Source organism: Fundulus heteroclitus, chromosome 8 (assembly GCF_011125445.2).
Source record: "Fundulus heteroclitus isolate FHET01 chromosome 8, MU-UCD_Fhet_4.1, whole genome shotgun sequence".
Taxonomy (NCBI): Eukaryota; Metazoa; Chordata; class Actinopteri; order Cyprinodontiformes; family Fundulidae; genus Fundulus; species Fundulus heteroclitus.
Window position 1 is genome coordinate 13,355,565 of NC_046368.1, and position 16,034 is coordinate 13,371,598.

Consider the following 16,034-nt stretch of genomic DNA (forward strand, 5'->3'; position numbering starts at 1 on the left):
TACACAATGTGTAAACAAATGTGTAAATAAATACCTGTTTTCATGCCGAAATATTTTTTCGGCTTTTAAACAAAGATAGACACGGTATTACAAATATACATATAAATTAATACTAATTTTACATTTCAATAAAGTCACAAGTTTTTTTGTTAATTTTTTCACTCTCTCACACACATCTAATTCTGAGCTTTCACACCAACAACAATAATTTCTTTGTATATTTTTGCATGCTGTTTAAAGCCCCATTCATACAGTTTTTTTTAAAGCCTGGAAAACAATAAAAGATTTCCAGGTCATTCCAGAGTCTTGCACTTTGCTTGCAACTGGGGCAGGAGCTTAATACCTTTGAAAGAGAACTGTTCAGCACAGCTTCATATGCTGACACTGTAACTCCAGGGTACTTTGTTTGGCAATGTGATCCAGACTTAGTTTGTCAAATACAGAGACAACTAATTAATAGGCATTAAAGTATGGTTTATGGGTTTGGTTTGTGCAATGTTAGCAGCGTATAAAAACTCTTCTTCAGACCCTATCTCTGCTCAAAATGGTGATCTGCACCACCTAATCTACTTTTAGCAGTTATCACCGGTTATTGCACCGTAAACTGCAGAAAATACGTGCAGAGTTGCTCCTTTTGCCTTTACTCCCGTCGGCTCCTATGTCAGCTTAGAGGAGGATGCGCTGCAGCGCGAACTGAGGCGAAGGGATATTTCAGCAGGTTATACTTGAAGGGTCTGTAGCGCAAGCAGGTCTCTTTATAACTCCTCTTTATCGTCACTTATTTTAGAGCCCAAATAAGCGACTTCAATTTCAAAAACAAGCCCAAAAAACCACAACCCGCGAATCATGAAATTTAAAAGCAACTTTTAAAAAAAGAAGCCCAAAGTCGCATGAAATAAGCAGACTTTGCAGCAGTGAACGTGGGTCTGTTTTGCTACAGTATCCAGCATTTTTTGAACTACGGAATTCAGCGAGGGTAAAAGAAACACCGTCCAGAGAGCACTGTGGAGAAAAAAACATTAGGGAACGGTGTGTGTGTTTTGATGCGCGACTAACGTGTGCCAAAGAAATTGTCGGCGTTATGGTCTAACAATGTTAACGCGTTAATAATGCGTCAAAGCTGACAGCCCTACTCAATATATCAACTTATTTGGATCTACAAATGAACCTAATGAAATAATTTATGAATTTTATTATATTACCAAACCACATAAAACATATTCTTACCAAAACAACAGTTATCAGAGGCACGCACAGTGAATAAGTGTGTGAATAAAATTCTGGGAATTATTTTAGTGCAACTGTTTCAGAGAAAAAAAAAATAGATTTTATCCCGCTTTATGATCCAGAGCAAATACATTTGCAATGTGGAAAAGGAGTGGATCTCCTCTCTGCTACAGAAAGTTTGGTGGTTTCATGGGAAGTCACCAATAACACAGAAAAAGAAAAAGTTGCTAGATATGTCACTAGTTGCTTTTTTGAAAAAAGGTCGCTGGATGGGTCTGAAAAGTCACTAACTCTAGCCACAAAGTCAGTAGCTTGGTAGCAGCGATTAGGTGCTTCCCAAGATTAGAAGTATTCCCACCGCTGGCCTTCCACTTCGTGACTCAAATATTGCAGTGAGCCTGATCTGTATCCCATTTTGGAAAGTGGAGCCAAAACGTTTGAGCGTCATCTATCAGCTAGCTTGCTTTGTCGACTAGACCAGCGGTTACTGACATCATTACGCTCTTGTGCGTGCAATGCTCTGTTCATGTCCGGCATCGGCAAAGCTTCCACTTCCTCAGTGTCACAATGATGCGTTTAGGTACCACAACACGGTACCGTTTGATTTTATGTGAATAGTACTCGGTAGTGCAGACGGATTTCGGTCGGCACCTAAAAAAGTACAGAATTCAGTTCCCATCCCTAGTGGCAATATAACAAAATGATTTCGCAGGCAATAGTCGTTTGACCAAAAACAAATTGCAGATGAGTCAAGTGATTGTTTTTAATTTGCCAAACTGGAAATGTTGAAATAAAAATAAATAAAAATTTTAGCAATCTGTGTAAGATAACATGTGCTTTGCTCGGAGCAAAGGTTAAACTATAAGCTTATGTCACTGCCTCAATATAACAAATGTGTTTGGCTTGTTGTCATCATGGGCATTTCTGGCTTCTTGTGTTGCATGGAAATATGGTAAAGTTTTAATTAACATTAAAGCCGAAATACAGAATTTACATTAAATAAAACGATTTTAAATTAACGGGTCAGATTATACATTAAGAGTTATTCTTTCAAATGACGATACAACAGCAAAATAGAATCAATCTTATTGTAAATCACTATAATTTATTCTGACTTAAAGCTCAATAGTAAAATTCTACATTCTACAGGATTTCCTTCTGTCAATTAATGTTGAAAAAACATTTAATAGTAAATCAGTGTTACAAACAAAACAAGAAAGTCAAGATATGGAGGTTCATGTACAAATCACACCAGTGTTTCGATTTATCGATTAAAGGACAGACATGGAAAGAAACATTTAAAATGATAAAACCATTTACCTTTGCGCCATGTTTCTGAAGCACCTCCATAATGTCATTATGAGCCCGCTCTGCTGCCACATGAAGAGGTGTCATGAAACTATAAAGAGGACATAACATATGGCAGGTTTAACATCGACTTCCTCTTACTGAACTTTAATTATACGCCTCCCAGAAATATTGACAGATTTTCTTTAAATACCGAACCATCACAGATGAAATATTTCAGTTCTTGACTGAAGCCTCGTGGCAAGATGCCATGCTTCGTGTCTTCATCGACGGTTTTACTTTTACTTAATCCCTCCACTCAACACATTTGAAGCGTGTGCGATTACTAGAACTGTTTGCAAAGAAAAACCAAGCTATTTTAAAATGCAGATATTTAAATATGAATTCTAAAAAAAAAACAAAAAAAAAAACATTTAACTCTGGACTATACACTGGGCTTGTCTTCTTTTCGAAATCCAAAATATTTTCAAACAGCTGATTTGATGCATTTTTTTAACCATCATACACTGTTAGCAGCAACAGGCTAAGGAGGGCATGCCTTTAAAAAGTCCTTGAAAGTATGCCATGTTTCCATCCAATTGTTATGCTAATTTTAAACAAATGTTTAAAATGTCGACTTGCCAAAAATGGAAAAACAAGAAGACGCGAATTAGGCATATTTCCATCTACTTGTTTGGAGTGAATTATCCAGGCTACTAGTCTAGGCATAATATTGTCAGAAGTCGATGTTATGCATGGCTGAAATGAACAGGAAGGAGAGGTGGCAAACTATTCAATTCAATTTTATTTATATAGCGCCAATTCATGAAACATGTCATCTCAAGGCACTTTCCAAAGTCAAATTCAATCAGATTATACAGATTGGGTCAGATTATACAGATTGGTCAAAATATGTCCTATATAAGGGAACCAGTTGATTGCATCAAAGTCCCGACAAGCAGCATTCACTCCTGGGGAAGCGTAGAGTTACAGGGAGAGTCGTCTGCATTGTCCATTGCTTTGCAGCAATCCCTCATACCAAGCAAGCATGAAGCGACAAACTAGTATGGGTGCGTACTTGCACGTTGCTGTTTTCCATCTAAAATGTCGGCCATCGTTTAGGCTGTAAGAAGGGCTTGGCTTAAGAGATAATAGGGTTTATCTACCTCTACCTTCTAAAAATTGGATTTTAAAATGTAACTGTTTTCAACTCTGCCTATAACTCACAGGAAGATTCATTCATGTAAACAAAACACATGAAAACAAAAACGACTGAAAGAAGTTTTAGACCTTTGAACTAAACGAAGGTCTGGCTTGCAGTCTTTATACAAATAAATTTAATTTTTTTTTTGTGGCACTAGTGGCCTTTATTTGACTGTAGTCTGCCCCAGGGCAGCTGTAGCAACTAACATAGCTCACCACCGTCAGGGTGTGAATGTGGGTGTGAATGGGTGAATGACTGAACTGTAGTGTGAAGCGCTTTGGAGGTCATCAAGACTAGTTAAAGCGCTATACAAGTACAAGCCATTTACCATTTGTAAGCTGACAAAAAACGGGCTTGAGAGCGGTCAGCCGTGTCGAGGATTGATTCCTCCAAACATGGGTCGCTCGCTCTACCCCTGCCACACCAATGTGCCCCCCCCCCTTTTGTATTAAAATTTTACATGGACCAGCATCAAACTTTCCTGATTAATTCCTTGAAAACACTTGGAAACAAACTCTGCTTTGATTATACACACCAGAAAAGCAACTTGTGATAGTCGCCTCTGAAATAACACGGCTTCGGGGCCACGTCTAAAATTACCTCCTGGTGTTTGTGAACAGTACGAAAAGCTAAAAAAAAAAACAAGCACTCACTCCTTGTTCTTCTCATTGACGTTGGCACCTTTCCTCAACAGCAGCTCCGTGACCTGTTTCCGTTTGGGGTGAGGTGACGCGACTGCGCAATGCTAACGCACACAGACACATAATTAAGTTCAGAGAGAGAGAGAGAAAAAAACAGGGCTGACTCATCGGGTTTCTTTGGTGTGTATGGATGTGAGCTTAACAGGTGTTGATCTCACCAGTGCTGTCTCATGCGTGTGAGGGTGTTTGAAGTTGATGATCTCCAAAGCGAGGGTCTTCTTGGCCTTGGTCATGTCTGCTTCTCGAGCCGCTTGAAGCAGCGAGTGGCCCTTGAACTCATCTGAAGGCACACGCAGTAGGAGTAAAATATAAAAACCTTTTAACAAAAAGGGATAACTTGTCAGTTTCAGCCTGAGTATAAAGTAGTTTTCGGGGTTTGTTATGAAGCCAAGACAGCATCAGATGTTTAAAATGCAGTCTGTGTTGCGCCATACGGAGTTTATGAAGCAAAACAATGTTTTCAAGTGCAATAAAAAAGAACCCAGTCAAAAGGGATGTCGGTGGACTCATGGTCGCACAATCATATGTGGGAGCCTTTAGAGGTATACTCCACAAATATGGCCTTTATGGATGAGCGCATATGACAGTTTTGAGAGCTATATTTGCAAAAACTTTTACAAAAAAGAAAATTCTATATCGCTTCATTCTACTTTACGGCAATGCTCTTTTTTTTCCTGTTAGAGGAGCACAGAAAATCCCAATAAAACACATTAAAACTTGTCTTTGTGGCTTGATAAAGTGTGAAAAGTTGAAGGAGCATTATTACTTTTGCAAGGCACTGTTTGCTGTTCAAATGACTCGTTAATATTGAGCTTTCTTTGTAATGTGGTTTCTGTTTTGATACGATATTGACATTTCTCTTTCATATTTCTGTTTTTAGATTCTTCTTTCCCCCCTAGGTTTACCTTCGTTTGGAGCTATTCCATAGTACATTTTTGATAAATGGCTTTCTGTTTTTTTTTCTCTCTCATTACATCCTGTCTTCATTTGTTAAATCCAAAAATCTTGCCTTTCACTCTGCACTCTCCATATGAATCTCCCTCTGTTAATTTTACATTTAAGCTTTTCCGGTATCTGCTCGTGTCAAAGTTTTTCTATTTAATGAAGCCCAGAGTCCCTTTTCTGTTAGCACATACTTCCAACTCCCTGTTTCAAACATAATTTAGCACTTGTTCTAAAACTGTGCTCAGTCTCCCCAGCTCCCCATTAAGCCGTGCTCACATGTGAGTCTCTCCTTCAGCTCAGGCGTGGGGGCCATGTCCACGGAGCTCTTGCTGTGGCAGTTCAGCAGGGTGGGGTCGGCTCCGTGGCTCAGCAGAAGGGAGCAGACCTCAACCCGGTTTTTGGAAGCCGCTTCATGTAGAGGTGTAAACTGCCACAGATCCATGGCGTTCACGCAAGCTCCATGCTAAAGATAGAGCAAAAAAAAAAAAAAACGACAACACAAATGAAGACCCAAAAAATGGTGAGGAGTTGGAGCCTCTGTGCCTTTAAATAAAAGTTTAGATACAATTTTCCTATTTGCTATTCAGGTCATCTCTGTGTATACCTGTATAAATTTGGATGTGTGTGTACTTGTACCTTCAGCAGCAGCTCTGTAACTTCATAGTGGCCATAAGAGCAGGCATTGTGTAGAGGCACCAGACCACTGGAAGGGGGAAAAAAAACAAGGAAGCGTTTAGTGAAATTCCTCTTTAATATTGCATCTCTTTAGTGTGAAAAGCTTTTGCCAGGAGCTTACTAATACAGTGTTACTGGAACAGGATCTATGGTGGGATTCTACCCAGTAGTTGTGAAAATAAAAAATACAGAGATCATTGGAAATCGAAAACATTAAATTTTTCCCTCCAATTAGTGATAGCTAAATACCAAAAGGCTGCAAATACCAAGAGTCAGTAACAGGGAGGTTTTTGAAAGGATGAGGGCATGTCTGCTGCTCATTTAGGTACAACGGGGAGCGAGACGTCAGCAGATAGCAGGAAAGATAAAGCAAAGCCGCTGTATGGAAACTGTGCTGCTAAATGTATTTGCTTGTCACCCCACATGAATTTTAGTGACATCCCATTTTGAATTCATTTGGTTTAATTTATGTCAACCCACCTTTTGCAGCTTTACCCTCTTTATTTCTTCTGGGATGTTTTCCACAAAGCTTTTTTTTTTTGTTGAGAAAGTTATGTAGAACTTTGTCATTTTCAACCACCAGGTTGTTGGAAATGCAGCGTTTTTGCTGCAAATATTTTTAAGGAACTTCAATTTCGTGGATCAAACGTTTTTTTTTTGGGATTTCTTCCTCAACTGCTGATACTGTGCTGTTTGAAGGACTTTTGCTGAGGTCTTTTCCTTTTTGGAACATTTGTTATGATGTGTAACCATAGCATAGGTTTTACAGCAAGATTTACTTTGTAAATTTTGTGTTCTGCCCCGTGCTTCTTAGATTTCACTTTAAAGGGATGTAGCATATACTGTGAGCAGAAACTCTTTCTACTGAGAGCAGAAAGGGAAAGCTGCCATTTCAACTGCGGTTCCTGCCACCCTCAGAAGTTTTCTGATGACTCCTTCACAGTTGGATGCATCACTGAGGGCAATGGGGGAAAGTATAGAAGACTGTACTTCCAGAGCAAGCTTAGGTTCTTCAGGTCTTGCGATCTCATCTGGCATCATCTGTTAGGGTAGCAGCATCAGAGCAACTGGCTTAAAGAAGCTCAATAAGCTGATAAAGAAGGCCGGCTCTGTTCTGGTGATCCTTCTAGAACCTTTATAGATGACTTTGCAAAGGAGGATTGTTAAAAAATTGAAGAACATTTTGTAAAACAATGAGCATCCTCCTCATCAGAGTGTCTTCAGGCTGAGGATCTGCAGATCCGTTGTGAGACAGACCACTACATGAGATCCTTCATGCCTGCAGCCATCAGCATCTACAACAACTCATTGAAGAAACCCCATAACACGCGTTACACCAGCATTTAATTTCCCTTTGGGATTAATAAACTGTTTTTGAATTGAATTGAATTGAATTAATATGTTTATAGGAATCCTTTTTACCATTTTCCAAAGCAGCATTTGTGAGGTCAAACACTGATGCTGGATGTGAAGCTGGTTTGTATTCCTGTTCTGATTCATTCTGAAGGTGTTTTATTGGGTTATGGTTATGACCTTGTGCAGGCCACTCAAGGTCTACAACACACTCACTAATCCTTATGGACTGTACAACACTGTTTTGCGCAGTGTGGGGCAGTCATGATGGAACAGGAAGGGACCATCTCAAACAGTTCCAACAAAGTTGGGAGTATGAACTTGTCCAGAAAGCCTTCAGAGGTGGTGTGAGGCTTAAATGCAGCTGCGATGCCATGAAAACCCCTCCTATAAAGCTCTCCACACAGTTATGGGGGAAATCTGAAGGCCACGTGAAGTTTGGAGCCCTGCAGCCGCTTTTGCAGAAAGTTGGCAACCTTCTGCTCATGGTTGGCCTCAGCATCCGCCGACGTTGCCTTGTCATGGCCTCTGTCTTCCTGACTGACCTCCTGCTGTTCTCAGTCACATGCACTTTGTTTAGATGGAAATCTTGAAGCATTGAGATATTAGAAAAGCATTTAGGAGGTTAACCTGTTATTTCACAGATTTCATTTGTTGGAGCCGTTCCTTCAAAGTTAACGTAAATTAAAAAGTGCTTGTAAAACTAATTTCTGCTCACATTAGATGCAATGATGCTTGAAAAGAAAAACAGCCATCCTTTTTACCGCAGCATTTGGCAACACTGAATATAGGCGCTTTCTGCCTTTACCTTCAACTCCCTTTAAGATTCTTTTGTCATACGTACCCCTTGTCCTTGGCGTGTACGTCCGCTCCATGCTGCAGCAACAACTGAACTATCCTCACCCTGTTGTACCCTGCTGCCAGGTGGAGAGGAGTGGACTGGAGAGACAGAGAGGAGAGGACACATGAGACGAGGAGTAAGAGAATGGAGGGAAAACAGCAGAAAATGTACAATAAATGTCAGCCGATGGGTTTGTTCCACTGTATCTGTTGATAAAATGCTAATTCAGTGCCAGTGAGCCTCTGGAACAATGAATAGGTCTTTATCCCGACCGCATCTACAGTCAGTCAGTCTGCGACTCATTTCCTCTATAAGCAGATGAACAGCTGAACCTCTCAATCCATTAAGATAAGACGGATGAAATACTTTCGGCTCCATATGCTGCAGTTCCTCCATTTGCTCTCTGCAAAGGCCACTCATCTTCAAAGCTGGAGAAATCCTGCAACAGTGGTAATCTTTCGTTTACAAAAGCATTCACCCCCCCCCTTTGGCATTTTTCAGGTTGTTTTTTTCGTTGCCTCACAACCTGAAGTTAACATGGATTCTTCAGGCGTTTGCACCATTTAATTTACAGAACATGACTCCAACTTTGGAGATGTATTATTTAATTTATTGTGAAGCAAACAACAAATAAGACTATATAACAGAAAACGTCAACATGTATATAGCTCCCCAAAAAAAGACAAAAAACAACCAATCAGTACATTGTAGAGCCATCTTTTGTGTCAATAACAGCTACAAGTGCTTTGGATAAATCTCTATGAGCTCGCCACATCTGGCCACTGGGATTTTTTGCCCATTCCTCAAGGCTAAACTGCTCCAGCTCCTACATGTGTGATGATTTTTACTTGTGAACAGCGATCTTCAAGTCTAACCAGATATTCTTAATTGGATTGATGCCAGGCCTTTGACTAGGCCATACCAACACTTAAATGTTTCACCTTAAACCACTGGAGTGTTGCTTTAGCAGTATGCGTCGGGTTATTGTCCTGCTGGAAGGTGAACCTCCGTCCCAATCTCAGACCACCGACAGACCGACGGGTTTTGGTCAAGAATATCCCCGTGTTTAGCACCATCCATCTTTGCCTTGATTTAGACCAGTTTCTCGGTCTCTGTAGCTAAAAACAGATCCCAACAGCGTGATGCTGCCATCTCCAGGTTCCACTGTGGGGTTGGTGTTCTAGGTGGCTTTGTGCCAGACATAGCGCTTTCCTCGGTGACTGAAAAGTCAAATTTTAGTCTCATCTCACTTTCCTCCATTTATAAGAGCTTTATGTAGAAGCTTAAGCATAATGCTCTTTCATGCGTAGTAGGCCTACAGTATTTGGTCAGCATATCTGCCAACCCTTTAATGCCTGATAACAATATGAGGAAAGGTCAGTAAATTTCTCCTCTTTTTCTTTTTGGTTTTGGTTTTTTCCAACAAGGCCATCGTTTCCCCTGAAAAGCTATAAAAATGATTCGGGAATCGTCAACATTTTTCCTTTTGTGCTTTCAGTGCCGATATGGAACCAATTTAGAGTTGGATATTTTACACACTTTGCTAAAAAAAATAAATCAACATAACCAATCAGGTCACAATGTGTATAAAGCTGAATATAAATTCAGCTTTTAGTGCAATAGTATAATCTGACTTCATATGATTTATGTTTTCATAAATCACGAAATGGTCGTAAGAAAATAGTTGCTCATTTAAACTTTTTCATATCTATAGTTAAAGCAATAAGCTTTTTAAAGATTAAAATAACCACAATTGTGACAAACTTACACGTTTTTCTTAAAAGAATGAGAGGAAAAAGGTAAGATAAATAAATATATAAATAAATCCCAGAAAGATTTCCAAAGCACACTAGGAAAATACAGGAAACCTCTCATGCAAGATTATCATTTGCTTTTACAAATCTTTACCAGAGGTGGCAGTGGGGGAATAATTATAACTACCTTCTAATTGAACAGTAAAATATGAATATGTGCATAATCTGTATTGGTATCTAAATTAAACCGAACTAGGTGTTTTACTTTGATAACAAATCATGACTGTGGAGTTGCAGGGGTAAACCTTTAGTTTCTCTCTAAATCACTGAGGCTGCTAAAAAAATGAGCTGTCTTAAAGGAGGTAATGCAAAATAATTAACTGTTTGTTTGTGTTCTTTTATTTTAAGTATGCTGTTAAGAATCTATGTCTTTAAAATCTCTGTGGCATGCAAAAATAGACACAACCTAGTCTGAATTGTTATCAATAAACATAAACCGAAACTGCACTTTAAAACATGATAATCGAATTAAACATGAACCAAAGTAGTTTAAGCTTTCTACCCCAAAGAATCACAGAATTACTTCTGGACATGTTTGCCATGAATCTGCAGCAGGAGCCTCGTAAAAGACAAAGAGCTTAAAAACTACTGAGCCATACTGGATCTTTCCTTTTTGAGCTTTCCTGCTGCTAATTAAATAAACTGAGCACGGCATATGTAATCCTTGGCAGAGATAATGCAGCGTGTGAAATCTGAATAAACATGTTTGCTGATTTACTCACACTGAGTGTGGCAAAACAACTCTGTATGATGCCATAACGAGTCGACACATTTACTCAAATCTAAGTATCACAGAGCTTGCTAAATATCCAAGCTGGTTTGGTGTTTACTTTTTAGATGTAGACAAACGTAAGCCCATCTAATTCTCGCAGTAGCCGGCTCGTCCCAACGGGGACACCTCTCTGCTTTTAGCGCGCTTGTTTTCAGGTCCACAGCTGCCTCCGTGTATGCATCAGCTGGGATTACGAAAACACGGTTGCAAAGATGATGACGTCAGTCAACCGTTGCCTGTGAAGCTGGGAACTGAACCGGCTGACTTTAGAGTAAATACTTAGCCGGGCTGTACCATCTGTGGACTCAGGTGCATAACTTTAGAAAAGTTCAAAGGTTTCTCTTCCAATGACGGTTATTTGGGGTCGTGATTTCACAGTTTTCCAGATTTCTCTGTCCTTTAAATAGCTCATTTGCAAGGCCTAAGTGCCAGTCTTCATGGCAACATAGATAGAGGGATGGAGGGATAAACGGCTGGTTGATGGGTGGATGATAAATGGCTGGCTTTGCTAACATTGGAAATGATAAAAACCGAGCGGATCAACAGGAGCAGATCACATGACTCTCCGAAACAACACTGACGATGGAAACAACACAATGGAGCCCAAGCAGTTTGGATTCTTTGTGTCTCCTCTCTTACTGCTTAAAGCAAAATTCAGTTTTACCTAAAAAAAGAAAGAAAAAAAGAGGACAACTGGGCAACAGTCCAGTCCTTTATCTTATTAGCTCAAGTAGGACACGTCTGACATTGCCTTAACACAGGGAATGTGACATCAGTGTGTGGCGACTCTGGAAGCACTGACCTCAGCTCAATCTTCCCTAAACTCTTGAATACTCTGTGCTTCAGAAACCTCTCAGTGCAGCTGTTATTCCTTTTGCTTGTGCACCCTTTACATTTTATCCTTACGCCCTAACTTTCCATGAATATGCTTGGATGCGGCAACCGGAACATCTATTTACATCTTATTTAGCAATAGCTGTTTATTTTGCCACCTTCCTTCTGGACGGTGTCAATGACTGTCATGGACAACGGTGAAGCCAGAAGTCTTACTCATGATTGTATAAGCCAAACTCTAACATTTCTTAAATATATATCCTCTTTTTCACTCCTATTCAATATTCAAATTGTCAGATAAATAGGATTTTGGGCTTTTCAGTGGCTTAGCAAAACTAACAGAGAGGGACATGCAATAAAAAAAAACACAACTGTGAAATAAATCTACAGCATGCACGTGTCTAAAATTTTGACAAAAAAACAAACAAACAAACAAGAGAATATGACATGATGTTCCAGTTTAATTGAAATTTGCCTGTATGTCTCTAAGTCTGGGCAACTCTTAAGCCCATCAAGCTTCAGAGGAAAAACACTGAAAAATAAATTCTCTTCTGCCAGCTCAGGAGTTCATCTGAGAAGCAGCGGCAGCAGCCAGCGGGAGCGAGGCAGTGCTGCAGGGACAGATGGCGTAGACGTATTTACAGGATGTGACAGCAGCATTTGGAAGAAGCAGGACACAGCAAGCACTTACTCACCACCCTTATCACGAACGCAGTCTTTCTCAATGAGCCTATGCCTTGGTACTTGTTATTTCAAATAGTTACAGACATCAATAAACAGAAATAAAAGGTAAAATGCAAAAAAAAAAAAAAAAAAAAAAAAAAAAAAAAAAAAAAGCAGTACTTTAGTAGATCTTAAGCCACAAGCTACTGGTGAGCCATGAGTTGCATCATCATGATGGGGTTGCCAGGGTCAGACTGAGTAATTTAAGATCCGCCTCTTCAATCTGGCAACCCTGTTTGAGCGGGTGTATACGCGCGTGTGATCAAGTGTGCTGCCACTCATAAAAAAAATCACAACTGGAATACCTGATTTTGTGTTAGATTAAAGAAACCAAGGTAGCTGTCCTTTAAAAACCAGAGGAAAGCATTACGGGGTCAGAGAGATGGCAGAAGGGGAAAAACATGAAATATTTTTTTTTCTTCCTACTTTAATGCTTTCAGAGGCATTTGGGCAGACGCCATGTTGTGAGCCAAAAAAAAAAAAAAAAAAAAAAAGGGCAGCTTTTACTGCCTCTGTGTTTACATAAGCACACAAATTCTGCCAGCGCCAATAGCGCCAGAAGATCAGATTAGGCCGTTTACACAATTGCCTGAAATGAATATTTCTCTAAATATTACATCTTACATAAGAGACTTATGCATGAAAAATCCTGAGAGATAAGACGCGGGGGTATTCAGTCTGACACACATTGAAAGTATGGGCTGTTTTTGCTTGATTTTCATTTTTATTATTCAAAGGAGAAAACAAACAAAACAGTGAAAATGTAAATGTCAGCTACGCTACTCATGAACAACTTAATATAATATGAGATATTACAAATACAGAATTTCCATAATGCGTTTGTAAAACATTTTTAACAAACTCCACATTTCCTGACAAAAAAAAAAATATTTTCTTTGTTACATTTTGGGTTATTTCTGAAATGCAAATCCAAACATTCATGACTTTATGGTAGACATTTCTACAGAGATCAAACTTTAAACAAAAACAACTGACAGAAAGACAACGATGGACTAATGTATGCTTGGATTTATTTTTTTCTTGATTTAACCCGGGGTTCTTGCGGCGCATTTCAGCGTAACAGCCTGTTATGCTGAAAGTTGTCAAAATGATGCTGAATTAGACTGCAACGCTCACTTTTATTGAACATAAAGGTGGTACGTGCTAAGCTAACAGTACGACATGGATGTTTGAGAGCAACATAGAAAGCTCAGTGAAGCTCTGGAACGTGCATCAGCAAAGTAGTAAACATCCCGGACAATTTAAGCTAACGCTAGCTGCTATTAGCTTGAAGAATAGCCCAGTGACAGAGTTCTGTCAGGGCTCCCCCTCCGAGCTGCACTATGTGAAACCAAGGATTAGTGGGCGGGATCCAACGCCGACCGTGAAAAAACAAAGACTGGGAGAGATTAGCTGTGAATTTGGATGGTCTAGCCTTCACCGGCTGTCCCCGCCCTTACTTCAGCGTAACGTCTGCTGACTAGCAAACGAGACAGCATTAAGCACAGCTGTGAAGCTGAACTAACGGAGCAAAAAGCCTCGCTGTCTCCATTAATATGATCACGATGTGCGTTTATATGCACCTGGCTTTATTCAGAATACAACCAGTCTGACATGTGCTCCCAAAAAAAAACAAAAACAGAAGATGTAACTCCGTCTTTACTGAGCAAAAAAAGCAAACAAAGCAGTGGTATTCAAGTTTGAGGTTTTAATTACGGTTCAAATGTTACTGCATGAATAACAATTTTGAGCTCTGAACGTTTGGAGTAGAAAGGTGGTATCAGGAGCACAGACAGTTTTGCTTCCCGATGTATTTCCTCCACTCAACAACGCAGAAATGCGTCACGTTTACGTCGGTCGCACTCAGGTCAGTTTGCCACATTCAGAATAATTTCATCCTGACATGCGTTTACATGCACGTCCATCGGATTATCAATCAGCATAAACCACCCCTCTCATTCACATTACAATTTCGTTCCGACTGATATGGCTCAGGAAAGCAGCCATAGTTCAGGACTGACCTCCATGAGAAGCAGAACGTAGAGGTACAGATCTTTTGTCCTGGCCGCCATTAGACAGTTTAATGCCTCTTGAAGGACTGCATTTTTTTTAATTTGTGTATTTTTACACAATTTTTTTTTAAATCCAATTTTTTTTCTTCCTATTTTACATGTTTTCATCTATGCCATCGGGCAGAAGAATTGGCTTGTTTACATGATGCATTTTTATTCTGCTCGGCCCTTTATTCCGATTACTTTTGTCCGTGGAAACATAGCTAATGTCGTGGACAAACAGGCTGAGGGATAGATAGAAAGACTGATGGGCATGGATGGATAGACTGATGAATCAACAAATGGCCAGTATGTACTGTATAGATGGATAGACAGAAACATAGATGAATAAATAGCATGGAGGGACAGAAAGATGAATTGATGGGTGTGCAGGATGGATAGATGAAAAAAAATGTGCATATTAATACTATACATTTATCATGTAGGCACCTTTATGTTTGTGTTTTCCTCTGAGAAGCAAATGCTAAGCAGATAAAATGACACCGACTCAAAACTGGAAACGCAAAATGGTCTTGAAATATGCATGCTCTTCCATACAAATCCAGAGGTAAAAGATATTAAGTCTTGACTTTTCCAGATCATGTAGGAGCCCTGCATAAAGTTATCCTCCACTCAAAAAGATACATTCCCTGTGAAGTAAAAAGATCAGTATGAAATGTTTCAGTGAACCAATGCTTAATGTGGCCCATTGAGCAATAAAGAAAATAACCTACGTCTCCCCAAGTTTTAATCATCTAAAAGCTTCTCAGGAGCGGAGGAAGGAAAGACAAATTAAGGACGCATAAGAAGAGGACAGCTTTCATTTATGTTCAGAAAAAAGATGCCTCTCTAAAGCATGTCTTTGGTGATTTTAATTTGAATTGACCCACACTTTGGAAACACCGCATCTGAACGCAAGCTGAAAACTAAAGACGATTATCTTAAACATCATACAACTAATTATAATAACAAATAAGGAGATTGTAATCTACGGCTGTGCTCTTTCCTTTCTTTGTTTCCCGTCTTTCCTCATCCCTCCTGACATCCTACTTTCTCCCTCTCTACCTCTCCTCTTTACAATCCTGTCAAGCTGTTTCCATGACAACGGTGACGGCTGGCTGTCAGCAGTTGCCATAGAAATGGGAAATGATGTATTGAGGAACGGTGGGTGGATTTGGCCCGTTCTGTTTAGCGTCGTTAAAGCTCCTGTGTGTGCGGCTGGGATGGTATTCTTTAGATTCCACACATGATTCAGCCTCACTGTTCCCTCGAATGGCCTCAGCCGAACACAAACCACTCCACCAACTACCGAAGGAAAGTCACACACTAAAACCGTCCTTGGGGAAATTCTTGATCTCAGCCCTGTTGTATTATGAATCTCTGTAAGGGATCACAGAGCAAGGATACCATTTTTCCATAGTTGGGCTTAGAAGTGTACACAGCCCTGTAAAAACTAAAAACAAAAATTGAGGATTTTGAGACTCAAAAATTTTAGTAATATAAGTTTAGATAATATAAGAGGCCTGCGTGAATGGCTTTAATGAATGTACTGACTTATTATTTTTCTCGGATGAGAAATGCTTGCGTCTCTCTCGTTACTTACAGAC

General features: G+C 39.7%; 1 protein-coding gene across 1 annotated transcript in view; it reads right to left on the reverse strand.

Annotated features, from left to right (window-relative positions):
* Positions 1–16,034, reverse strand: part of tnksa (tankyrase, TRF1-interacting ankyrin-related ADP-ribose polymerase a) — a 182,576-nt gene that overhangs the window by 51,263 nt on the left and 115,279 nt on the right. Inside the window, exons 7-12 of the mRNA XM_012869429.3 lie at positions 8,237–8,331; positions 6,001–6,067; positions 5,641–5,827; positions 4,578–4,699; positions 4,372–4,463; positions 2,548–2,626 (exon numbers count right to left, since the gene is read on the reverse strand). Coding sequence (XP_012724883.2) covers positions 2,548–2,626; positions 4,372–4,463; positions 4,578–4,699; positions 5,641–5,827; positions 6,001–6,067; positions 8,237–8,331 — 642 coding nt within the window. The remainder of the gene's footprint in view (positions 1–2,547; positions 2,627–4,371; positions 4,464–4,577; positions 4,700–5,640; positions 5,828–6,000; positions 6,068–8,236; positions 8,332–16,034) is intronic.